General features: G+C 39.7%; 3 protein-coding genes across 4 annotated transcripts in view; 1 reads left to right on the top strand and 2 right to left on the bottom strand.

The window, feature by feature from the left end:
* The window catches only part of LOC144194515 (inositol 1,4,5-triphosphate receptor associated 1-like), a 13,807-nt gene extending 2,903 nt beyond the window's left edge, over positions 1-10,904 (bottom strand). The window contains exons 1-17 of one of the 2 annotated variants that reach the window (XM_077713632.1): positions 10,679-10,904; positions 7,768-7,974; positions 6,914-7,020; positions 6,554-6,615; positions 6,305-6,478; positions 5,995-6,026; positions 5,827-5,868; positions 5,223-5,624; positions 4,212-4,290; positions 3,760-3,877; positions 3,640-3,670; positions 2,261-2,401; positions 1,626-1,757; positions 1,126-1,279; positions 989-1,038; positions 773-907; positions 8-72 (exon numbers count right to left, since the gene is read on the bottom strand). In XM_077713632.1, coding sequence (XP_077569758.1) covers positions 8-72; positions 773-907; positions 989-1,038; positions 1,126-1,279; positions 1,626-1,757; positions 2,261-2,401; positions 3,640-3,670; positions 3,760-3,877; positions 4,212-4,290; positions 5,223-5,624; positions 5,827-5,868; positions 5,995-6,026; positions 6,305-6,478; positions 6,554-6,615; positions 6,914-7,020; positions 7,768-7,839 — 1,796 coding nt within the window. In that variant the 5' untranslated portion in view covers positions 7,840-7,974; positions 10,679-10,904. The remainder of the gene's footprint in view (positions 1-7; positions 73-772; positions 908-988; positions 1,039-1,125; positions 1,280-1,625; positions 1,758-2,260; positions 2,402-3,639; positions 3,671-3,759; positions 3,878-4,211; positions 4,291-5,222; positions 5,625-5,826; positions 5,869-5,994; positions 6,027-6,304; positions 6,479-6,553; positions 6,616-6,913; positions 7,021-7,767; positions 7,975-10,678) is intronic. The other variant, XM_077713633.1, reaches the window with a different exon arrangement.
* On the bottom strand, positions 10,763-26,698 carry LOC144194164 (uncharacterized). The gene is made up of 20 exons (XM_077713032.1): positions 26,511-26,698; positions 16,630-16,719; positions 16,346-16,465; positions 16,082-16,262; positions 15,929-15,990; positions 15,804-15,867; positions 15,582-15,740; positions 15,342-15,459; positions 15,201-15,251; positions 14,878-14,955; positions 14,741-14,797; positions 14,600-14,659; positions 14,460-14,515; positions 13,878-13,971; positions 13,655-13,786; positions 13,492-13,577; positions 12,507-13,218; positions 11,863-11,998; positions 11,299-11,327; positions 10,763-10,861 (listed from the first exon to the last, which is right to left on the bottom strand). Exons 2-20 carry the CDS (start codon positions 16,646-16,648, stop codon positions 10,763-10,765), a joined length of 2,313 nt encoding a protein of 770 aa, XP_077569158.1. The 5' UTR covers positions 16,649-16,719; positions 26,511-26,698.
* ctr9 (CTR9 component of Paf1/RNA polymerase II complex) lies at positions 18,402-25,943 on the top strand. The gene is made up of 23 exons (XM_077713888.1): positions 18,402-18,564; positions 18,928-19,026; positions 19,450-19,689; positions 19,764-19,881; positions 20,153-20,242; positions 20,325-20,581; positions 20,667-20,774; positions 20,964-21,200; positions 21,312-21,530; positions 21,660-21,843; positions 21,927-22,015; positions 22,100-22,285; positions 22,743-22,830; positions 22,917-23,065; positions 23,143-23,259; positions 23,334-23,479; positions 23,572-23,643; positions 24,077-24,212; positions 24,285-24,422; positions 24,516-24,661; positions 24,801-24,888; positions 25,057-25,163; positions 25,239-25,943. Exons 1-23 carry the CDS (start codon positions 18,520-18,522, stop codon positions 25,762-25,764), a joined length of 3,585 nt encoding a protein of 1,194 aa, XP_077570014.1. The 5' UTR covers positions 18,402-18,519; the 3' UTR covers positions 25,765-25,943.

Genomic DNA, 26,698 nt, shown 5'->3' with positions numbered 1-26,698 from the left:
AACCTACCACTCTGTTGTCGCCTGCTGTGTCGATTCTGGTGAGGAGCTTCCTTTCACATCACTGGCTTCATTCTGCCAGGACGGGAGTGGTCAGAAAATGATTAAAGCATCCTGTAATTTAGCGTCAGCACACTTTGTTCAATTTGGATTTTGCTGAACTAAAACAAACATCGGGTTCGATTCCCACTCGGTGGAGGTGTGACTGTGAGTGTGAATGGTTGTCCGTGTCATCGTGGCCTGCGTTTGGCTGGTAACCAATTTGGAAACAAAACATCGAGATAATTCATTCAACACAATAAATGCGGTGGGTTGATTAGCTTTAAATTGGGACATTTGTTGTTGCCAATGGCATGTAAGAATTTAAATACTTTGAAAAAAAATCAACTTTATTTGTGTCTATACTAATAATAATTTAAATTTTATTAATTTCATTTTTTGTTAAAATGAAAATATTTATACTTTGTATAATATTTGTATAATATTAATATTTATACTTATATGCAAATACATTTATACATAGATTCATTTAATACATCTTGCATATATTATAATAATTATATATATTTATTATTATTCGTCTTTAATATAGAGAAATTTTATTTTCCCCAAAATAGTCACGAGCCATATAATTGGCTTAAGCTCTTCAAAAGTAATTTTAAATGAAGAAAGGTAGTGAAAAGTGTCAACTTTTGAAAAGCACTGTAGTGACCGCTATCCCTGAAAGGGTTAATAGGCCTCTCATTTGGTTGAAGTAAAAGAAGAGAAGTCTCACCAAGGCAAGAAGAACAGGACCAGGAGCAGAAGGTGATGGCGCATTTGGGGCCGCAATAGGCGGAGTCTGACCTGGGATGTTCAGTAGGTTAAATTTAGGCACCACGGCAACACTCACCCTGCGCCTGGGCAGTGCCTAAGCGATAGAACACGACACCTGGTTAGTGTTAAAATCACAAAAGAGTTGGAAAATATTACAGCGGGATTGTTGCCCAACCTTCCCGAGAGTGAGCGACATGGATCTTGAAGCACGAGAGACTCCATCATCTTTAGGAAGAAGCATACGGAATTACATTTTCTAATTTAAATGTTATTGGCTGTCAAAATGGATTGGCTGGATGTCTTTGGTCTCACCGCCATTATCTACAGAGCCTCCATAACAGCGATTGGAGTTCTGGTTGGCCAGTTTTTTAAACTCCGTCAACTCGGCGTGATCTTTCTCATAGGTCCTCTTAAGATTTTCAACATATTGCATCATGACTTCGGTCGCTTTGCTCATACGTTTTTCCTGTGGCAAGAAAAGAGGAGCATTTTTCACATTGTGGAATTGACCCACTGTATTTGTTTTGATTGGGCAGAGAGATTTGAATGACTGGTGAATTTGGAGAGGTAAAATAAACCATGAGAAAACACCACAGAGGATAAAGTTTTCTCAATGCCATTCCCATGAATAATTGTGCAACAACAACAACAAAGACTGAGGCAATAAATAACTTCCGAGGTCCTGCTCATAAATAGAAACTTTAAATGTTTGCTTTGGCAGCACTGAGGGCCGCTAAAACAGAAGATCATATTGCAAAGACCATATTTGTAGAGTAAGAGTAGAGAATAAAAATGGACATTTGTAAGTTTACCTGTCGAACCGCTCCAACGATCTCAGATCTGCTTGTGAGGCGAGTGGACAGCCGATGAAGAACCGCCAGCGTCTCGATGAGCCGCTGGTAGGCCTCACGCTGCTCCAGGTTTTGCCACTGTGGGGCCGTCATCTAAATGTATACAAGAAAAAGGTGTAAAACATGCAGGTTCTGCTATTTCATACATTTGTTATTCATTTTATTGGTATTGGAACATTTGGTTTCCACACTATGCGAACTGACCTGGATTCGACCCCTCCAAACTAGAACTGAGAGGCAGACATGTTAAGCAATATCACCAGTCCGCCTCAAAACTGTTGTAAACCTTTATTTATTGAACACTAAAACCTTAGTGTTTGTAGATGAGAACATTTTAAGTACTATAACCAAACAAAAACTTTTTCAGTATTTGTCGACGAAAACCAGACTACAAAATTTGGAAATGAACAAAATTATGACTGAGACTGTTAAGTATCTTCTTCCAAAAGATGAAAACAGAAAGGGCTTCCAAAATCAATAGTGGTTGGAAAGATTCATGACCTTTTCTATCTTATTATTGAGGAATTTGTGTCAAAGATATAGCTATCAATTTAAAGCAATAGTAGTTTTTTCTTCTTCTTTATGAAACAACCAACCTTTAGTGCACCTTTGAATTCTTCAAGTTCTTTCTGCGTATCTTCCTCAGTTAGGTTCCTCTCTCTCTCCGCCTGTTTGATGCGCGTCTCCAGGGTGTAGTTGTCATTACGGAAGGCCAGTGACAGCTGGACAAATGCATTCTGGGGGTCGGAAGTGATCAAATTCAATTGAGAGGAGCACATAAAGCACTGGGGAGGCAGAAGACAATGAAAGTCTCACACGGTTAAGAGCACACATTGGGTTCTTTTGTTTACCGAGCACATTCAGTGTTAATGTTCGCGTGCTCGGCGGTCCGTCACATAGCCTCGGGGAGTCACACAGATTCTGGCATTTCACCTCGTGCCGCAAAGCCGACAAAGCCAAGCTGCACATTTCCCAACGCACAAAAGTCACAGTTGGGAGGAAACATATGACCTCCGACTTTTCGAATGGACCAAAAGCCCTGAGCGGCCAAGCAGAGGGGCCAGACAACGTCACTCGTGTTTTGTATCCTCTCCACAGGAAATCACCCTAGGTCTTTTTTACCCGATCGTGACCACAAAATCATTTTCCTGTTGACAAAAAACACATCCAGGCAGCTGTGTTTGCAAATGTGTCATTAACTGCTATGGTAACAAAACAGCTTTCTGCAAATTCAGGAAAATCCACATTTCATGGTCCAATCAAGTGTAAATGTAACTGCTGTTTGAATTTGTCAACTATATAAATTTGTCTCAAAAAATGTACTCACTTTTAGAATGACCAGAAAACCTTTAGTGAGTACATTTTTTGAGACACCCTATCTCTCTCTCTCTCTCTCTCTCTCTCTCTCTCTCTCTCTCTCTCTCTCTCTCTCTCTCTCTCTCTCTCTCTCTCTCTCTCTCTCTCTCTCTCTCTCTCTCTCTCTCTCTCTCTCTCTCTATATATATATATATATATATATATATATATATATATATATATATATATATATATATATATATATATATATATATATATATATATATATATATATATATATATAGAGAGAGAGAGAGAGAGAGAGAGAGAGAGAATTTATATGAATATAAATTTCCAAAATAGGAAACAAAAGTGATATAATTTAATCTAATTAAATGCTGTCGTATCTTTACCTATAAATGCACATCCTGTGCCCTTGAAAACCCAAAACTGTGACAAAAAGATTCTACTGACAAGCTCAAGATACTTTTTTAATACTTCCAAAATTGCCATCATAGGGGAGTTTTGCAATATTAATTTCCTTCCTATACCAAATATCACAGCACATACTCTGTGACCTGGGCTGGCAGTGAAGGGGTTAATGTAGTTTTAATAGGTGGAAATGTTAACACAGATTTTCCTTAAGAATAAATGATGTTGAAAAACTGAGAATACAAACCTCAACTTCTTTTTCGGTGAGTGGAGGAGGGCTGGAAGTGAATCAAATTTATGGCAATTTCAGGTTAGAGTACATTTAAAATACATCGCCTTGAAAAGTTGTCGAGCGGGGGGGACACACCAGCCAGGAAGGCCGCGATGAAGTTTGAGTTTCCGCAGCATGACATCGGAGATGTGTGGCATGGCGTCTGACTTTGTCTCCTCGCTGTTCGGAGAGGAGTTTGGAGAGAAAACAGGTGCTGCATAGGGAAACATATTTGAACATTTGTTTAAAATCTTGGTCATCAGGCGTAAAGGTACAATGAAATAGCAATCATGATCTAATAATTTTTAACCATAAAAATTCATTCATATTTGTGCACTACATTAAATAATTTATAGTTCCACAGGTGTTGATGCAACCACGTCATCTGCTAAGGAAACCTGAAAAAAATATCTGATCAGCAAAGGAAAAACACCATTATCATCATCAGATTTTCTCAGAGATTCAGGAAGCGCACACCCTCAGAGATATTTTGTTATGAAAGTACTTTTGGGCTTTACATGAGCCAAAGGGCGAACAAAGACACTCACCTTTTTCCTGTTCAGCAACTTCACTCAAGTCTGGTAACTTGGCTCCAACTACAGACTGGTTACGCATTAGCTTGTGCTCCTGCAAACACATCACACGAATGTGCAAAGGCACGCAAACTTTTGGATGTAAAGATCGAATTCGGCACTCAAATTGTGTCATTTACCATATTTTTAGACTAAATTTCTCTTTTTTCCATATTCTGGGCCTGGGACTTATACTTAAGTGTGACTTTTATGTTGTTGTTTATTTAGGGTGTAGTTAACTAAAACTATTATGTGAATGGATGCCTATTTAGCCTATTGTTTTCCATTTTATTGTTACTCTAACATATATATGTTCTTGGTTTCTGATGAAATAAAATAAAATATCCTCCCAAAAGTGCGACTTATACTCCAGTGCAACGGAAAAAAGTAATAATAACTATACATATATATATATATATATGTATATATATATATATATATATATATATATATATATATATATATATATATATATATATATATATATATATATATATATATATATATATATATATATATATATATATATATATATATATATATATATATATATATATATATATATATATATATATATATATATATATATATATATATATATATATATATATATATATATATATATATATATATATATATATATATATATATATATTTATATACATATATATATTTATATACATATATATAAATATATATATATATATATATATATATATATATATATATATATATATATATATATATATATATATATATATATATATATATATATATATATATATATATATATATATATATATATATATATATATATATATATATATATATATATATATATATATATATATATATATATATATATATATATATATATATATATATATATTGTTTTCTGTCTTTTTGTGTATTCTTTCACTGGTGGAACTTACACTCAGGTGCAACTTATAGTCCGACAAATACAGTACGAGAAGAGCAATGTTTTACCTCTCTGAATTTGGAAAATTTGGGCGCAGGGAGTTCCTTGGGCCCTGTCGTTTTAAAAATACCATCACGGCCTTTTTCCGAGCTGGTGTCCTCTGCTCCATTTCTGGAGTTAATGCCCCCGATGGTATCCCAGGAGACAGCTCTCATGAGCGGTGGAAAGGCACCAATTGTTTTGATTTCAGCAGTGCAGGGGGCTTGTTGCGTAGGGGGGCGAGGGACGGGCTTGGCAACCCCGGTGGCCGGCGCCTGGTTGAAATTTCGTCCTCCGTCATCACTCTTATTGGCTCCCGGGGGACTTTTGGGCTCACAGTTCTCCTTTGGAATGGCAAAACGGGGCGTTAGGGTCCCAGAGGACACTTTCCTCTTCTCTGTGGGCTTCCAATCCACTGCTAGTCTGCTGCCCTGAGGGATGATGAGACACTTAAGTTAACACATTCAATGTCATTGACGGGACGGGGAAAGACGTCCAGGAGGGAGAAAAGGAAAGACTGAGTTCTGACAGGGCAGGATGAGAGCCACATTTTTTAACACGCTCTCTCTGCAAGTGTCTGAACTTTTCAAAAATGTCAAAAAGGAAATGAAACAAGTGAATGTGTTGTCTGACCTCCGCTTCCTTTTGCCCCCTGACTGAGGCAACGTCCAGATGCTGCGGGAGAGGGCGACACAGACAATGACTTAACAAAGCGGTAAATATTTTGTATACAACAGATTCACACTTGCAATGTACATTAAAGTACAGCTTTCCACGTAAAGAAAAGAAGATTTTACCCACCTGACTGATTGTCTGTGCACTGCAAGTCAACTCTGGAACAAATGGAACAATACAAAACAAAAAACAACTGGAATGAATGACCAGAATATCGCTCAATCCTTATAGGGCAAGGGACTATTTTTTGGTAATAAAACAATATATAATGAAATATAATAACATTTCAAAACCATTCTATTGTATTTGTTTTTAATATGTAAAATTCTATATTAAAAAAAGATACATCATTTTTGTGGCTTCCAATATTTTTCTTATTAAATTCATTTAATGATATTAAAATGAGTGCACCATAAGAAAGAAGCATGTTAATCACCTGCGGTATAATCGGAAAGGCTGCTTGTAGAACGTCGGCCTCGACGCATCAAGAAGCGGTCGCTGACCTTTTTGGCTTGTTCCAGCAGCTCCAGATTCTTCTGCCGATCCTCTTCAGAGAGCTGTATCTCCGGGAGTTTATCCTTCAACAGGTCAATCACGTGACCTGTGCTGTCTGAGAAAAGTCATTCAGGTTATGTAGTTGTTTAAATGTAATGTTTTTTTCTTTTTTTTTTTATTTCTTACAAACCTATTGTGGTGATGCATCCTGCAGATGAGTTTCTGGCCATACGAACTCTGGGACTGTGTGGCCTTAAACATAGCAAACAAATGATGCAGGCTCTTAAGTAAGTGTAGTTAGTCTTGCCATACATTGTAAAAAAATAAATAAATAAATAAATAAACACTATGGACAATTTGCAGTGCTCACTCAGCCTAGCATGCATGTTTTTGGGATGTGTGAGCTAAACCAGGACCAGTACATGGATAAAAGCCACACAGGCATGGGAAGAGCATGCAAACCCCACACATGGCTAGAACCCTTGATATCAGAACTGTGAGGCAGACCACTCCGCAGCACTATAATGGATCATACTTTTACTGCGCTCACCTGGTTTGTTCTTGAGGTCGGCCATCTTGTAGGAAATTGGAGGCCGTCTGTGGGTAAATGATGGTGGGGCCAGGCATGACAACAGTGGCACTATTGGCAGGTGCACACTTTACAAAAAGCACCACAATGACAACATGTGAAGGCCATGTTTAAAAGCTCGTTGTGCAACATTTTCAATTGCTCAATGCAAAAATGCAATTATAGATACAGTTCAAATGCAGGAAAAGGTCAAATAACAATCATGTTGATACATGTTGACATTTGGAATGAATAATTCAAAGAAAAGTGGTTTGTGAATGAGGACATTATAGTCTGGTTTACCAAATTTGTTGCAATGTGACAACTGAGGTGTTTCAGATTTTTTTTCTTCATTTTAGTGAAAACTCATGATTAGGCTGTTTCGTGGGTGGAGGAATAAAATGAATGAAGCATTTCATCACTACATTTTGATTTTGAATTAAAGAAATAATGGTGATTTCAAAGGAGAGATTACAGAAAATGTCATGCGCAGGCATAATAACTCGAAATACATTTGCGCAAAGCGGAAAGGATTGTACTGAATCATTGTTCCAATTTGAACATGATGGCCAAAAACAAAACAATGAGTCCTAACTATTACTCTAACTATTACTGACTGTATAGTACGAAGTGTACTTTTCACGACATGACTTTCATCAATGTCTTGAAAAGCCCCAAAAAGCCTACCTTTTTTGGAGGAGGAATCTTGGACTGGGAACACTGAGAACGATTCTTCACCATGGCCAAATTGATTACTCAGGCGGAGCTTTTATAGACTCACATGCTTTGGCCTAATATGTGCAACTTCAGTGAAGAACACTGTGCTGTGTACTCACCGTACTGGGAGAGCTAGAAGAACTGTCCTGATCCTCGGGGGAGTCCTCCTCTTCCTCGGGAAGTGTGGGCATGGCAGGGAGCGGACAGGGTCTGGAGCGGGTGAGAGGGAAAAAGAATCTGCCCTCGCTTGTGGAGACGTTGCTGGATTCTTTGGTGATTGGTACAGGTGCAGATTCCTGCACAAAGTCTCCTGGCTCTTCCTGGACCTGAAAAAAGGAGGATTGCACTGGATGTAATAGTTGATTGGGTATACTAACTGTAATAATATATTTTTAAAAATGTTCATGTTTTTTTTTCAATGTATTAAAGATCAAAAAGGACAGACCCAGTCAACAAGATCAATTGACATGTGTATGGATCAAAGTCATTGATTGGACATATAAAATGAAGTTTTCATTGTAGTTTGTTGTATTTAAATAAAAACAATACTACAATATAATACATTATAATAAACTATGCAGTAATAAACAAAATGTGATGTTGCAAACCAACTCTGGTGACTGACTACATGTAAACATCAAATTGTCTCACTTGGGCCCAAATATTAGTGTGGCCTATAAAACTGAAAAGTACATCACTCTAAAGTGGAATTTGATTTTTTAAATATTTTATTTCATAGAATTTAACTCATCAGCTGCCATTGAAAAAGAAAGTCATCCAATTCAATAAAACTTAATTTAAGGTTGAAGGACTTGTCTGGACCTTCAAAGCAATTGACGGGCCTAGATGTCCAGTCTCTTTTCAATAAGTTAACAAGGGATTGATCTGAAAATGCCCCAAAATGAGCAGAAACTGACTGAAAATATAGCACCCCGTAAAACCTCACTATACTGTACATCCTTATTGTAGAGCTTCCCTACCAATGCAGCGATTATGCAATCACCATATTTTAAAAAAGTATGTCAAATCCCGTCACCATTAAGAATCAGAGCTAAAAAGGATACATTGTTGCATTTTATAAAACAAATCCCAAAATAGCCTTTGCGCAACAGTTACAAATTGATTGAATACCAACTTTTTCCTGCTAATAAACACACCTAAGGCCGAAGCAAAATGAATACACACTGTATACTTTTGTTGACATATGATTCACTCAGTGGCAATGGATGTTCAGTTTGTGTTTTGAAAACTATCTGCCTCATACCGAGATCATCAATGACAGTGCTAAATAAACACGGCGGGGGCTTTGACATACACAACACAAGAAGTTGCAATTACACAAACAGAAACACAGAGTGTTGACATAACTAATCCTGTATTATCATTTGTTTTGAGGAAATTCAAGCTCGCTTTGCAACATGGTTTCAAACAGTAAAAACCAAGAAATCACCATACTGGGTTACAATTTCTGTTTTCTTCCAATATTGATGATAATGACTGTTTAAACCTCCCTTTGAACGTGCTTCCCTCTTTTGAAGCAAATACTAGATGCAAATCAGCACACAGTGCCAGCCTACTGTATTGTCGATACATTTGCATGAAGTTCCCTCTTTGCCATTGTCTACATGTCTATTAAGTGTGTTTTTTCCTCCTATAAAATGGAAACTATGGAAAACTATTGTTTTTTTTGAAGAAACATGGAAAAATAAGTCGATCTTAAGCGTGTGCAATGAGGACATTTTCTGAAAACCGAAACACTAGCCAAAAAGAAAGATTGTTACAGAATATTTTTAGCACCACTCTGCATACGTTTCATCTATACAAAAGGGCAATTTGTCTTTTGCCTTCATCTAGTTCCAAATAAAAATGAACCGACTGTATATCTCAGAAATGTGAGGCAGTCGTTTACTGGGGTTAATTTCATTTCGTTAAATTCTAAACAAAAGCAAACACTACTACTATATTCTCTTGAATAAAATCTATAAACATCCATTGCAAAAAGAAACAAAGGCAGACTTATTATCATGAAACATTGCCTGTCTTAAATAAATTATTGCTCGATTCCCATTTTCCACCTGCACTTGGCCGACAGTTGCATTTGTTGAGAAATAACTACTGTCAGTATTAAAGTATTATCTATATTTCAAGTAACAAGAAATTATTCATTTCTTGCATTTTAAGATGGGTGCATTTGGAGTGTTTTCTTTTACAAGTTTTACACATTGTCATTGATTTTGTTAATTGTTAGTGTGGTACTAATTCTGATCCTAATCAGCATTATGTCTCTTCAAGATTGCAATGCAAAGGCATTGTTAGAGCAGCAATGGCCATTTAATTATTAAACATCAAAATCTCCCATAAAATCTAAATTCTTTAACATCAACACATCAGTTTAAAAAGCATTTATCAGCAGTTGCCCTCTTAAACCTGACATGAATTCAGATTTTAGCCAACTCTGCATGAGGTTTCCCATCGCAGACGTGACTGTGAGATAGATTAAATATTTGTTGAGTGCTTTGATTATTTCCTGTGGGACAAGGGGACAGAGCCCTCACAGTCCAAACGCAGCCTTTCACTTATGTAAGATCACCCAACGTGCTTCTAACAAGAAAAGAAACGAGACACCGGGAATGTCATTCCAGTTCCTCTCGTCTTACATAAGACAGACCCCCTCTTGCCACATCTGTGTATAATGTGGTTGAGTCAAGAACCATGGGGCCTTCAGATGAAGCACGTTGTTCGAGAACCACAATGTCAGATAATAGTGCAAAGTCATGAAAAGGATTGACCAAAGATATCGACTCGATATATCTGCTGCCTTTGCAGTCAAATCACTAGATGCTCCAACACAAACAACAAATACTAGTTGCACCCTAACCTTAACAAACCAGTCCTTGAAGGTAACACCACAAGACACGTTGAATTCTATTGCAAAAGCACCAGAGACTGAGCTCCACCCCAAACAATGAGCCCTCAACTGTGAGACCCTTCTACTCTCAAAGCCCTCTATCTGAAAACACAGCACATTACCTTCGTCCAGCTCCGGTTCCCACCGGTCCTCCCCACTCAGACCGACCTCTCACCGACTGTCACCACACCACACTGCTTTTTTTCTCAGAAATTGCCTCCAGCCTGTTGGTCTCTGCTTCCTTCTCCCATCCCCTCGGTTCCCTGTCTTTTTTTCAGTCGCAGCCCCTCTTTGACTCCTGGGAGCTTTGACCATTTAAGGAAAAGGGCTCTATGGGTCTTTCAGCTACTTCAGTCTGGGGATGTGTGTGAGTAAAGTTAGTGTGTTACTCCTCTACCCGCTAGGCGGAAAAAATATTTCCTTCTTAGACCTATTACAATCTGCCATGGGTGGTAAATTGCGAGCAATGAGTTCATTCACAGTCCTCCCGGTTTATCTGAATTGGATCATTGACAGTCCTCCCGGTTTATCCGAATTGGATGTCCATTGTTTTCAATGGCCGGCAATTAGATCATTTCAGGTTACTTTCAGTTTATTTTGACAACTGCACCAAGTTAATACGTTACACTTTGTTTGGATTTTTGACACACAACAAGGAAAAATTACATATAAAATTATAAAATGACTCGTATACATAGTCTCCATAGATTTTCTATCACAAAAGGAAATCAAAAGGTCTCACCTTGTCACAGTTGTCTTGTTTTGTGTCTCCTGTGGGGGCCAGAACAGAATAGAGCAGTTGATTTGCATTTAACAGGAAATCATATGCAATGCAAATGTTGCAGGACGCTAGACCAGAAAATGGTCTGAAAAGACCTTAGGCGTTTTATTCTGGCAGGTGTTGTGCCTAATAGAAGTGTTAAACTCCAGTTTCAGGAGGTAAAGTTACCCTCCCTCGTCATCTTGGTCACTGGGAGCAACAACAACCCGGCAACTAAGTCCAGAGATGCGATGGAGCATCTACTCAGGTTTCAAGCAGTGCCAGCGTAAAATGGGGGTTAAAATGTCAGATGGAGGCAATGTCTGCGCAAATAATTCATCATTTCTGAGAAAATTGCATTTACTTTACTTTGCCTGTATTTAGCCACAAAAACCTTTTGTATGCAAAGCATATTTTGCATGTCAATACAATACTACTCTCTGTCATACCCTAGTCGTTCCTGTCCTACCTCTTATAGGTCAATTGTTGCCAATTGCATTGAATACAGTAAGTTATTTTAATTAATGTGCGATGCAGGCATCGTACCATTCATGGGAAATTGGGGAAACTCATTGACTTCTGGAATTACACAGGGCGGAGGACTGTCCATTTGTCCGTCATCCTGCGTAATGAACTCCGCTGAGTGGTCTGGCCCAGCTGACATTTCTGGAGATGACAGTTTCTGAAAAGTGAACAAGAAACGTTTTTTCACTCTTACTATTTATATTGCTTTTCATAACTTATGTTCAAGAAAATGGCTTAGCATTGGAATATGGTGGTGCTTTGATTGAAAATGTGTCACTAGTTCAGAATCTTGATGTGTCTGACCCAAAACAATTGCATACGTGAACCAGTAAAGCAAGTCAAAATGTTCAAATTACATTAATAATGGGACTATGAGCTCCATACATAAGCAGCATAGGACTAAAATTCTCACTTATCTGTGTTATGGGAAATTTAGGAAAACATATGTGGCTAACTGGCCGGTAAAAAATGAAAAACGACCCGCACTGAACTATAAACCACAGCATTAGTTATAGTTGTTTGTTTTTTACACCCTGAATATTGCATCAAGTATTTCTCAGTCATATTAGAGACAAATAACTGTAAATCAATGCAGAATTGCGCCAAATTTGTGCTTCTTTTTTATTTGACAGAAACGGAACAACTTCTTCTCCTCACATACCAACCTGATTAGTGTTTTTTTCCCCAATCCTGGCTTCAAGCAAATTCAGCTGCATGTCAGCATCCGCCGTTCTTCCCAGAGCGGCCTCCACCTTCTGAGTGATGCTCTCCATCCTCAGGCTCACCCGGCTCACCCTCTTCTCGCTCTCCTTCACAAGTTTGGCTGAATCCAGAGCGCCATTGACCATGGCTTCCATTCTTCTCAGGGCCGCTATCAGTGCATCTGCAGTCACCGCCAATTGGACTTGATGCTGCCGTGAGCCCGCTCCATCTGGGCTGCCAACAGGTTCCGTGGCCACCGACGCATCCCTCCGCTCCTTCACGCGTTCGTCTATATTCTCCTTCTCCGTGTTGGTTTCCTTGTGTACTACAATCACTTGGTTATTTCTCTTTGGCTCAGCTACGGCGGTCTGTGCACATTTTAGAGAAGCTTGCAGGTTGCAAACCTGCTCCCTCATATCAGGGATGGCCTCTTCCGACTTTCGGAGCCGCGCTCTCTCGGCGATCTCCCGAAAAGACTTGTTTTCGCCGCCTCGTCCTTTTGTTCCATCCACGCTGATGGTTTTCCACCACTTGACGATGGCCACTTTCTTGGATTGCTCAATGGGTTTCCCTGTCTGGTTTGCTTTTGGCTCTTTCTCCCAGGCTTTCCTTCGCTCGTCCACCTTCTCCCCTTTGTCCTCCCTCGCACACTTCTGCAGCTCCAGGTCCTGCAGCCTGAAACCACCAGCACAGATTTATAAACATCTCCCTCACACACGCTTATGTCTGTTGTCACCAAAGGGGCACTAAAACTGCACTTAGCCTCAATACAGTCTTACACACAGAGGTTGGTGAAGCCTGTGCTTCCCGTGAGGGAGGCGACCATAAATATTCTGTCAAAAGCAGACATTTTATTAGCAGGAAGAAGCCTCTCAGAGCAGAATCTAACGTCAACTCGATCCACTGTGTTACCATAACAGGAGAAAAGAAAGGCAAAATGTCACATACACATTGACAAGCTGCTGCTTGATGCTTGCCTGTTGCTTCTGGTGCTGAGGAAAAGGCTTTTCTTGGCTCTCGACAGGAGAAGAGCCCTTTGGCGGACAAGGCACAGAAGCATTATGAGACCCACAATCAAACAATTTTCATTCAAGTCTAAGTTTGCACACACCCTCTCTGGATTGAGATTGCGCCAAAGGTGAACTATTTCTGAAGATTTGATCCTATGGATGATGTTTTGAATGCCATCAGATTCTGGACGGAGAGAAGGCAGGCTTCTTTCATCCACAGTTCTGCGATTTTGCTGCCAAAAGGAACAAGAAGATCTACCTTCATCAACATGCTTCAGAGAAGTGATTCTACAGAAGACAACCTGATGGTGTTTCTAAAATTACCTGCTGTAGGTCTTGAATCTCACTTTGCAGAGAGCGAAGGTTTGGAGGATCTCGAGCGTAGAGACTGTGAGGACCAATGCAGAGTCGGTCATACCTGGGAAGAAAAAATAAATGGGAGCAGTCAAACTATTCTTTATTAGCTGTTGGATACAGTGGATATACATTAAAAAAGAACAAGTTAACTCATTGGCATATATATATATATATATATATATATATATATATATATATATATATATATATATATATATATATATATATATATATATATATATATATATATATATATATATATATATATATATATATATATATATATATATATATATATATATATATATATATATATATATATATATATATATATATATATATATATATATATATATATATATAAACAGCTCGTACTCTAACTTTTGTTGTTGTATGACATGCTCTGATTGTCAAAAACTAATGAAATGATTTAATCCTTTGACCTTTCAATTCAGTCTCTCTGCATAAAAAATTTAAAATATATATTAGTAATGATAACAATTCTGCACTTTGAATAACATTTTCTCACACTGTTTTTTTTTCAAATACCTTAACAGCACTTGATGTGAATGTTCATGCAATCTCATTAGCTCTGCCTGCAAGCCCTATAATATGATACCAGAGAAAATGATTATCTACACATTACATTTACACAGAGCACAGCTTCTGATTACAGTTTTGCAACAAACCTCAATCATGTTATGATTCTCCACATGAGAACTCTTCATTTTATCCATCAGAATGTCATTCTACACAGGACCAAAAAACAAAAACAAAAAAACTGTGATGAGAATGACAAGCACAATGTTTATATTGATGAAAAGAACAACCTTAGTCATTTCTCTGTCTTTCAGAGTCAACATGACCAGAGTTTCTTGAAGTTCAGCCTGTGAATATTTAGATACTTGAATGTTTAACAAAACCAAATCAGGGCACAAAAACAAGTTTTCCACTGAAATGTTCCGACCCTCAGCTCAGTATTGACTTTGCGTAGTTTGTTGACGGCATCTTCTGAACACGTCTTTTCAAAGGAGAGTTTATCATTCTGTGGAGACAAGCACATTTTATAGGAGGCATTTTATTTATTTTCACCCTCTACTAGCCGGATTATAACTACTGTATCTCATTAAATCAATAAATACACAGAACAAAAAGAACATCCATTGCTGTACAGTTACTCACTAACTAACTTTAGTTTGATATTAAGGTGTTTCAGTTTTAAAGTGTGAGTGTGCCGCTGATGACAAAATGTGGGCTTTTGTTTTGATAAGAATATCAAGAGTACATTACCTTATCTTCAAGCCTCCTGATGTGAACCTTCAGACATTCGACCTCGTTGGTCTGCAGTAGACCAAAAAGTTCCAATTTAATTAGATTTTCATACTTATAGTAAACAGCTTACTCAAGCATTTGAGGTATGTGAGATACTACCAGCTTGGTGCAGCTGGCTTGCATTCGGCTGACTCTTTCCTGAGCCTCTTTACAGCCTCGACGTGTCTCCTCCAGTTCCTCTGTTATGGATCGGGCTCGAACAGCCGACCGCTGGGAACTACTCGTGCCAAAATAAAGAAGAACCGTGAATCTCCCAAGAAAAACAGTCGTTGTCTCAACATAAACTGCAGCGCGATAAACCCGTCAGTGATTTTTCACACTCAAAAAGAGATGTTTGACCTAGCCAGCTTTGCTCTCAGCTCTGTGATCTCCAGGCTTAGCTGCAGGTTGACATCTTCACATTGAGCCACCGTCCTCATCAAGCTGCTGTTCTGCTCGTTCAGCTTGCGGTGAGCCTGCTTCAGTTCAGACACTGTCGCCGACAGCTCTTTTCCGTCGCTTGAAGAAAATAAACACAATTAGACGATATCATCGACAGCGCAAAAACAGATCCAAACTAACCAGGAACACTGTTGGCTGTCAGGAGTACCCTTTGCTGTAGTAGTAGTAGTAGAGAATTTCAGACCTGAAATTGCATTTGGTAAACAAGACAAAAGATCTCTGACACTTAATTTTATGTGGCTTACCATTTCTTAGCCCTACTGAAGCCTCTGGAAAAGATTCCTCACTACCACTGCTGACATCAGCCCTGAACAGCAGGAGGAATGATGAGGACAATGCACTTGATCAATAAATACATCTCTAAGAATTGCAGCTAATATTTTAGAAATACTGTTTACCCGTCTTGGTTGCACTGGGCAATCCACTGCTTCATAATCAGGTGGAACATCTCTCTGCTTACAATTGGGTCTTGACATTCTGGATCTAGCAACTGCCGCAAGGATACCAGCCGGCCCTGCCCCTGACTCTGGGACGTCACCCTTTGCAGGTATTCTAAGATGGACGATGCAGACACCTCTCCTAATGGGAATCGACCAAAACAGATCTGGCGCTGCACACATTTGAGGTGTTTTTGATTTCATTTTTGCTATTGTTCTACACACCTGCGTTGGAAGTGTTACATGCATTATACACGATGTCAATGAGTTCATGTTCGGAAAATTCATTGGCATCGGTGGAGTCTTCAAGTCCATTTCTCATCCCAGTCTTAGGAGACTTCCACACTAAACATTCATAATGACAATCTTAAGATCAGAGGTGGGTGGGATTTAGCCCAAAAATACTTATAGCAACAGAGTAAATATTATACAGCACTACTGAATCCTGGTATGGATAATTACTGATCTCGCTCATGGATAGTGGTGACTAAGGTACATGCATTACTTACCATCATCACTGTCCGACATTGTGTTAAACAGCAAGATTCCCGTGCACAGCAAAGAGACTGATGAATCTTACGTTTCTACATTAGATGGGACTGAAATCAAGGGGGAAAAGAAAATTAAATTTGGGGGTGAAAAAAATATTTTATAAAATTCAGATGGGGGAGAAAAGGCAGTATGTCATTTCAATAAGAAAGTACAATGTCTGATTTTATTATAATATATAATATTATTAAGTAGTAATTTAAATGCAAATGCATCATAAAAAAACAAATCACAATTCTTTATCTGCTACCTTAAAAAAGAATTGAACAATGCATCATTTGGAAAAGAATGATGAATTAAAATGATAAATTCTTACTTCTCCAAACAGCCCAGGACAAGAAAAATGCTTCAAAATAGGATTTTCTTTATATTTTGGCTTGTCCTCTGATCCACATAAGAAGCCTTCAAGATGCTCTTGCAACTATATACACTTCACATCAAAACCAGCTGGCACCCCCCACCCCATGGGCTTTATCAGCTCCCTTCATGCACTCCCACCTATCTGCCACCAAAATGATTGCCTGTGACGGTGGGACACTTAATTGGTTTAAATTGAAATATTACTATTACTATTGCTATTACTATTGCTATTACTATTGCTATTACTATTGTTATTACTATTGCTATTACTATTGCTATTACTATTGCTATTACTATTGCTATTACTATTGCTATTACTATTGCTATTACTATTGCTATTACTATTGCTATTACTATTGCTATTACTATTGCTATTACTATTGCTATTACTATTGCTATTGCTATTACTATTACTATTGCTATTACTATTGCTATTACTATTGCTATTACTATTGCTATTACTATTGCTATTACTATTGCTATTACTATTGCTATTACTATTGCTATTGCTATTACTATTACTATTGCTATTACTATTGCTATTACTATTGCTATTACTATTGCTATTACTATTGCTATTGCTATTACTATTACTATTGCTATTACTATTGCTATTACTATTGCTATTACTATTGCTATTACTATTGCTATTACTATTGCTATTACTATTATTACTATTACTATTGCTATTACTATTATTACTATTAATATTACTATCACTATTATTACTATTACTATTGATATTACTATTATTACTATTACCATTGCTATTACTATTATTACTATTACTACTATTGGTGGTGGTGCCAACACCACTACCAGCTTCATTCGACTAGTATAACTAATTTGACTTTGACACATCAAAGTATTTATTTAATGATTTATTCCTATATATTTGATTCGGTCCCATAGGTGTTCTATAGGAAGAAAAAAAAAACGAAAACATACCTGTAGGAAAAGGTGCAATTTAGGTAGGAAAACACCTACACTTTCAAAGACATCAAAGACAATGGTGACACTACCAAGGAATCAATGACACTGCGAGATGCACAACATTATTTCTTTACATATTTATTTTTATCATTTATTATTATATTATTTGCACACTTCGTGGTAAAGCTTTTAATCTCATTATATACTTTTATAATGACAATAAAAGCATTCAATTCATTTCAATTCAAAATTTAAACTCATGAAATTTAATTTTGGGGGGTGAACATCACCTGTCCATAGTGTTCTAGGTATAGGTATGTTAACATTATTTTTTTGTGAAAAAAAATGATGAATAATGTCATAATAAAGTCATGCAATATGCAAGTAGTTTGTGCGCTTCAGAAGGAACAGAAAAAAAGCTATATTTTTTTTCTATGTGGGCGCAGTTTTTGGTTGCACAAAATTCACTGGCTTCCGTTGGGAGGCAATCATTTACGAACAGACATCTTGGTAGCACTGAGTTTAAAATTCGTTTTTAGTTGGGCTTGTCCTTCAAGATGTCTCGGGGGTCTATCGAGATCCCACTGCGGGACACCGATGAGGTAAAACCTCAAGTTTTAATGTCTCTGTTCAACCGATCGCTGCTATTTTGCTAGCCATGCATGCTAATTATTGCTAACAGAACAAGTGATGTTAATGCACTTACTAACAGATCCGCCAGAATCATTGTTCCCCCTTTTGCATTGTACATTGGAGGGTTATTATTAGAAAGTGAAATTTTTTTGTGGTAAAAATAAATAATTTTTGGTGCTCAGGATCTAAACAAACCTAACCGACATGTGTCCTCGTATGTAAATTTACATGAAATCTTGATTTCGGATTAGAATCGGGTAGTCACTAATAATCTCTCTATAACGTTTATCCGAAATGCATTAAATTTATTCATTATTTTTATTTGATTTTAGGTCATTGAACTTGACTTCGATCAGTTACCTGAAGGCGATGAAGTCATCAGTATCCTCAAACAGGAGCACACGCAGCTGCATATATGGATTGCCTTGGCGGTAAGTGTATATAATATGCAAGTTTCTTTCAAATACATAGCATTTTTTTATTCATCCCAAAATCTCCCTCAACCTTCAATTTTTTTTGTTAATAGTGATTGTTTTGTACTTGTGTGCCCTGAATGAAATGTCACCAGTGACAGTGGTAACTACTGTGGACAGCAATTTAAAAGTTGTTGTTTTTTTCATAGTATTTAACTCATTGCATGCGATTGATGGCAAAAGCTGTCCGATTCATTTAAACTGAAAGGCTGTGAATGCTCATTTTTGTTGCACATTGAGGGCATTTTGGATGGTACACGCAAATGACTAAACACAATTTTAATATCGGCCAACGAGTTAAATGGATGCCCGATAAAAGTCCATCAAAGTTCTTTCCTGAATAGCTTCATGAAACATTAAAATTCTCCATTCTTTTCTCAGTTGGAGTACTACAAGCAGGGGAAAACAGAGGATTTTGTCAAACTTCTCGAGGCAGCACGTATCGATGGGAACCTGGATTACAGGGACCATGAGAAAGACCAGATGACCTGTCTGGACACCCTGGCAGCTTACTATGTGCAGCAGGCTCGCAGAGAAAAGAACAAAGATGCCAAGAAAGAGCTCATCACGCAGGCCACGCTGTTGTACACAATGGCAGACAAGATCATCATGTACGATCAGGTAAGAACCAGATCTCAGAGCGGATGACAAAAGACGGATTTCTATCCAATAACAGCTCAATGTGTCCCATTTAGAACCATTTACTGGGAAGAGCATGTTTTTGTCTGCTGGAAGGAGACAAGATGGACCAAGCTGACGCTCAGTTCCAGTTTGTTCTTAACCAGTCTACAAATAATATCCCTGCTTTGCTAGGCAAGTTGAATTTTAGTTCACATCCATTATTATGGAGGAAGGTTAAAACTAGGGATGTGATAACATATTGCTATGGCAATATATCACTATCTCGCCAATGAATAATTGAAATGCACCCTTAGAATAAAGAACCAAGTTCCTAAAAAAAAATAAATCTACTAGATCCCAAAATATTCATAATATTGGTGATTGATAACCCAACGGATGTATTGATAATTGTTGCACTCATTCCCAGATTTGACCAGATTTGTCTATTATTTCTCTTTAACAGGTAAGGCCTGTATCTCCTTCAATAAAAAGGATTACAGAGGAGCACTTGCATACTACAAAAAGGCTCTGCGTACAAACCCCGGTTGTCCAGGTAAAGGTTTTACCCCGACGCTATCACTCAGTACTTCAAAAATCTCAGAGATGACGGATCTCCTTGTTTTATACGTAACCAGCTGAAGTACGGCTGGGCATGGGACACTGCTTTGTCAAACTCAGCAAGCTGGAGAAAGCCCGCTTGGCCTTTGGTCGCGCCCTAGAGCTTAACCCAAAATGCGTGGGAGCCCTCGTGGGCCTGGCCGTGCTGGAACTAAACAACAAGGAGGCCGATTCCATCAAGAACGGCGTGCAGCTCCTCTCACGTGCCTACACCATTGACCCCAGCAATCCCATGGTCCTCAACCACCTCGCCAACCACTTCTTCTTTAAAAAGGTAACTACGAGCATCGGACATGATTGCTTAGTTGTTGCTTTTTTTTGGACTGTTTTTCACACTTTCTGGGGTTATTTATATTTAGGATTACAGCAAAGTGCAGCATCTGGCCCTCCATGCTTTCCATAACACCGAAGTTGAGGCCATGCAGGCAGAAAGTTGCTACCAGTTGGCTCGATCCTTCCACGTGCAGGTATCCTCTCTTTTCATTCGATTAAGATAGCATTCGGCTAACAATGTGTTGCTGGACAATGTTATGAGATGAAGAAGCAGGAAGACTTTGTTTGCAATTACAATAAACTTTTCTATTCAAATTGACCTGTAGGACTGAGGTTCTAACACAGAAATACATGTCCTTTAATTTGTCCTTGTGCGGCTTTAGGAGGACTATGACCAAGCCTTTCAGTATTACTACCAAGCCACGCAGTTCGCTTCGTCCACTTTCGTCTTGCCCTTTTTCGGCCTGGGGCAGATGTACGTTTATCGGCGAGACAAAGAGAATGCGGCCCAGTGCTTTGAAAAGGTTTTAAAGGCCTACCCCAACAACTACGAGACCATCAAAATTTTGGGTTCCCTGTACGCTACGTCGGACGATCAGGAAAAGCGAGATATTGCAAAGGTATGTGTCTTATATCCTTTGAATTTCCTCAGTCCTGTATTCTAAACTAGTGTTAAATTTAAAAACAAAACAAAAAACATTTTTATAAGAACTCTTATCCTCGCTATGCAGGGTCATCTAAAGAAAGTAACAGAACAGTACCCGGATGACGTGGAAGCCTGGATCGAGTTGGCTCAGATCTTGGAGCAGACCGACATCCTGGGAGCCTTATCAGCATACGGGACCGCCACCCGCATATTGCAGGAGAAAGTGCAGGCGGACGTGCCCCCGGAGATCCTCAACAATCTGGGGGCGCTTCATTTCCGACTGGGCAACTTGGAAGAGGCCAAGGTAGGCATTATCACAATTTGACAAATTTCCCACACATGGATTTGCAATTGCAGTACTTTTAAAATCAAGCTCAACCCGCTGTCAATCTGACAATATTCTACACTACCGCTCACGTCTTTGTTTTTCCAGAAATACTTTCTGGCTTCTCTGGATCGGGCCAAAGCCGAAGGCGAGCACGACGAGCACTACTACAACGCCATTTCTGTCACCACCTCCTACAATCTGGCACGGTTGTATGAGGCTATGTGTGAATTCCACGAAGCAGAGAAGCTTTATAAGAACATCCTGAGAGAGCATCCCAACTATGTGGATTGTAAGCCACATCAAACACAACTACACATCACCCAACCGTAGAACGCAGAAGTAGCTGGCGTAACATTTGCTTTGGGCTTTCAGGCTATTTACGACTCGGTGCCATGGCGCGAGATAAAGGCAATTTCTACGAGGCTTCCGATTGGTTCAAAGAGGCCCTGCAGATTAATCAGGTTACATCTACTACTCGAGCTGGAATGCTACTGAAAAATTCTGATAAATTTCCCCTGACAAGGTTTTGTTTATCTTTGTTGCAGGATCATCCAGATGCCTGGTCCCTTATAGGAAACCTGCACTTGGCCAAACAGGAGTGGGGACCAGGGCAAAAGAAGTTTGAGCGTATTCTGAAGCAGCCTTCCACACAGAATGACACCTACTCCATGTTGGCTTTGGGCAACGTGTGGCTGCAGACCCTCCACCAGCCCACCAGGGACAGAGAAAAGGTGCAGTCCAAAAATTATTTCCCCCATTTTGATAAAGTCAAATCGTCCCACTTTTTTTTCAAGTATTTCACACCCTTTTCAAATCCTTCCAACTCCAGTATACTGATATAGTCATTTCCAAAATCACATTAAAAAAAATATTCACTTCCCAGTGGCAAAAAAATAGTCCATTGGTCAACATGCCCAAAAATCAGTAGTCGGTATTTTCAACCACAAGGAAAACAAAAGAAACGGACCTAAAATCAACAATAAGTGACACGTAAACACCCCAAAATGAGCAGTAAGTCACCCAGTATTCCCCCAAATCAACATGAAGCCACCCGGCTTATCTCCAAAACACAAATGACCCGAAACCCATAACAATTCCTCAACCAGCATGCACAATTTCTCCAGAATTCGCCTTATCACGCCCAACCCAAAGTTGTCCGTATTAATGTGAACATTTTCTTGTGCACAGGAAAAGAGACATCAGGATCGAGCCCTAGCCATTTACAAACAGGTCCTGCGAAATGATGCCAAAAACCTCTACGCGGCCAATGGCATTGGTGTGTTTTATTCACTCTTTGGCTTTGTAAAAACAAAAGAAAGCACTGCAGCTGGACGATGGTCAAGAGAAATATTGTGTGTGCAGGTGCTGTCCTTGCCCACAAGGGCTACTTCAGAGAAGCCCGCGATGTGTTTGCGCAGGTGAGGGAGGCCACGGCCGACATCAGCGACGTGTGGTTGAATCTGGCCCACATTTACGTGGAGCAGAAGCAGTACATCAGCGCGGTGCAGATGGTAAGAGGTGGCCATTTTGATACCAAAGTCCTTAGGACACCAATGAGGATATTAAGCAAGACCTTTCGGTTTTGTAGTACGAGAACTGCTTGAAGAAGTTTTACAAACACCAGAACACAGAGGTCTTGCTCTACTTGGCACGGGCCCTCTTTAAATGTGGGAAACTCCAAGAGTGCAAGCAGATGTTACTGAAGGTACAATCAAGTAGAAGCAATGCCATTTGTCAATGAAAGTTGTTGTAATTGGTCGTTGTTTTTTTTGCGATCAGGCACGCCACGTGGCGCCCAATGATACGGTGCTGATGTTCAACGTGGCTTTGGTGCTTCAGCGACTTGCCACTCTGGTGCTGAAGGACGAAAAGAGCAACCTGAAGGCTGTGCTGAGCTCCGTCAAAGAACTGGAGCTTGCTCACAGGTAGAAAGCCTCACATTCTACTTTCAGCTTTCGGAAAGGCGCTGAAAATAGAAATCCGTCCTACATCGTCCTTGTCTTGTTTTGGCTCTCAGGTATTTTAGTTATTTGAGCAAAGCTGGAGACAAGATGAGATTCGACCTTGCACATGCAGCATCTGAAGCCAGGTGCGTTTGGAGTTCTTTTATTCTCTCGTAAATATATTACATGACTTAATACATGGTTAACATGGGAATGGATGTCCAAAGAGCATTCTGCAATGGATTTGAAAAAAAAATCAATACAATTAATGGAATACAGGACAAAGTGCCAAATATTTCATTTGACTAGTGGTTTTGATCCTGTTGCATTGTAATAAGGCTCATGAGTACTCAATATGTCAACTTTTTATGGTATTATATTTGATGGTATAAGAGTGCCAAAGATCATAATGATGTTAAATCATGTGTTACATTTTGCATTTTTTGGTAGATACTCCAAATCATTTCATGAGAATTCTTCATTATCTTAGGCGCTAATGATTGGCTGCCATTGGCAGATTGGATGTCTATCTTCATGAATGGCAGTAAATGAGTTTAAAAGTCATTTGTGGCTTTGCAGGCAGTGCTCTGACCTGTTGAGTCAGGCTCAGTACCATGTGGCCCGAGCCAGAAAGCAGGATGAAGAGGAGAAGGAACTCCGGGCCAAACAAGAACAGGAGCGGGACCAGCTGCGCCAGCAGCTGATGAAGGAGCAGGTGCGTCCACCGCGGACGGCTATTATTTGACCTACGGCTTTGCACATGGCTGACGTTCTGTAAAATATTTAGGAGGAGAGGAAGAGTCGAGAAGCCGAAGAGCAGAAAAAGCTGTTGGAGCAAAGAGCTCTGTACGTGGAGAAAACCAGGAACCTCCTCACCTTTGTCGAGGGTTCCTCAAAGGAGAGGAAGAAGGGAGGTGGAGGACGTGTGAGTGATGAGTGATTTTTGCCTCCACTTTTATGAGAAACGCCCGTGCGAATGCAGCGTGAGTAATGTCGCTTGTTTTCTATCCGCTCCCAGCGCAAGAAGGGCAACGACATGGACGACTTTGTCAACGATGACTCAGACGAGGACCTACCCATGAAAAAGAAAAAGAAAAGGGCGGCGAGCGGGAGCGATCAGGACGAAGGAGAGGACGGAGAGAAGAAGGCCCGGCGGAAGAGAAAGTGAGTCGCCGATTTGGCAAGAGTGACTTCATTTTAACATTTAGTCATTCAATCAAGTTCATTGTAATTCATCCTTTTTCATTGCAGTGCTACTACCTTACAATTTTTGCACTCAAACTTTTTCAAACACTTCTTTCAGAGCCCACCGAGGGGACGATAGCGATGACGAGGAAAGAGGTCAACACAAGAAGCAACGCAAAAGCAAAGAGCGCAAGCGGCTTGAAAAGGTGACTTTTTAAAAAAAAAAAATAACCCTTGGATTGACGGCATCCCTATTATTAACAATTTTTAGAAACTTTGAGAACTGCTCGGCAGAATTGATTCATGCGGCGATTATTGTCTCCATTCTTGTTTTTTGAATCAAATTTTTCACTGTGACATCTTCTTTTCAACAGCAAATTGAACGTGATCCGCCTTCTCTCAAAGGAAAGATCAAGTCAAAGGCTATCATCTCTTCGTCAGAATCATCAGATGAGGACGGGCTAAAAATAGCGGAGGACAGGTAAAAAGGACAGCGGGAAGAGCTGGCAACACACGAAGAAAAGAAAACTCACGAGGTCCCCTTTTTTCCCCCTAGGAACCAAAGAGACAGTGGTTCCGGATCCGACGACAACAGGAAGCGCATCGTATCGGAAAGCGACTCTGACGCTGGAAGGAATCGTTCCGGCAGCGAGGCGGGCAGCCCTCGGCGGTCCGAGGGAAGCCCCCGGGGTTCCGAGGGAAGCCCCCGGGGTTCCGAGGGAAGCCCCCGGGGTTCCGAGGGAAGCCCCCGGGGTTCCGAGGGCAGTCCCCGGCGGTCCGAGGGCAGCCCACGGCGGTCCGAAGGCAGCCCACCGCGGTCTGAGGGCAGCCCCCGACGCTCGCCGGGCTCTGACGAAGACGACAATGACTCCGGGAGCGATCGTCCTACGAAGAAGAGGCAGCAGTCTGACTCGGACAACGAGAGCAAAAGGTCGGGATCGGACGATGAGTCCCCACCCGGTTCACCCGTGGCGGCGTCGGACCGTGAATCGGAGGCTGGGTCTGACAACGAGGGCTCCCCTCGGCGCTCCGACAACGGATCGGAGCCAGAGGGTTCCAATAATGACGATGACAGTGATTAAGTTTTGGCAGATTTGCCGCATTTATTCTTCTCACGCGAGAAACGTTTAGATTTTTTTTAGCTCAGCATTATGTCTTGTTTTTTCAAATTCATTTGGCCATTGACATAAATGTTTAAAACAAATACTGTATGCTGTCTGAACTTCAAGACAAATGACAATTAAAAATATAATGCTTCTCACTTTTCCACTCTTTCTTTTAACTTGATGTTACTTCACTAATGGAGGTGGGGACATTTAAACAAGCCAAAATCCAGAGTTGAGGGATAGAGCAAGGGTGTTTGAGAGGAGAATGATGATGATAGAGAGGAAGATAGGATGACATGCTGTGATATGCTCTAATGGGACTAGAGGAAAAAAAATGTGCTACAAGCTTGAAAAAAAAGTTGCCAGACCAATTGAGAAAGAAACCTGTTATTTTTTTCAGAAACAATCATTAGGGAAACAAGATGATTAAAATGTACTGCCATCTTTTTATGACTAGGGTGAACATACCAAAGGCACTTAATCCTCATAAATTCCATTTGTTAGAGAGCCATAATCTAGTACCTGTGTCAATTTGACTCTGTGATAGAATATATAGAACATTATGAAATACATACAAAACATGCAGTATATGACAATCTGATAGTCATACACGACGCGTATACATACTCTACTAACAATAAAAAATAAAAAACAAGCGGGCCAGGATAACCTCTAGATGTTCACATTAACAAGCCCAACTCACTCTCCCCATACTTGCTTACCTCACGCACTGGTGTGCAGTCCTCTCTCGCAGCGGCTGGCATGTTAGGCAAGTGCAGCTTATTTTGGAAGTGTGGTACCACATGTAGGTTCCTCTGTTCTTCCATTAAACACACATCCTGTATACATCAGGGGTCAGCAGCTCCAGGCCTTGAGGGCACCTAATCCACTATTTTCCATGTTGTCCTCC

Source organism: Stigmatopora nigra, chromosome 3 (assembly GCF_051989575.1).
Source record: "Stigmatopora nigra isolate UIUO_SnigA chromosome 3, RoL_Snig_1.1, whole genome shotgun sequence".
Taxonomy (NCBI): Eukaryota; Metazoa; Chordata; class Actinopteri; order Syngnathiformes; family Syngnathidae; genus Stigmatopora; species Stigmatopora nigra.
Note: the sequence above shows the minus strand (reverse complement) of the source record. Positions and strands in the feature narration are given on the sequence as shown.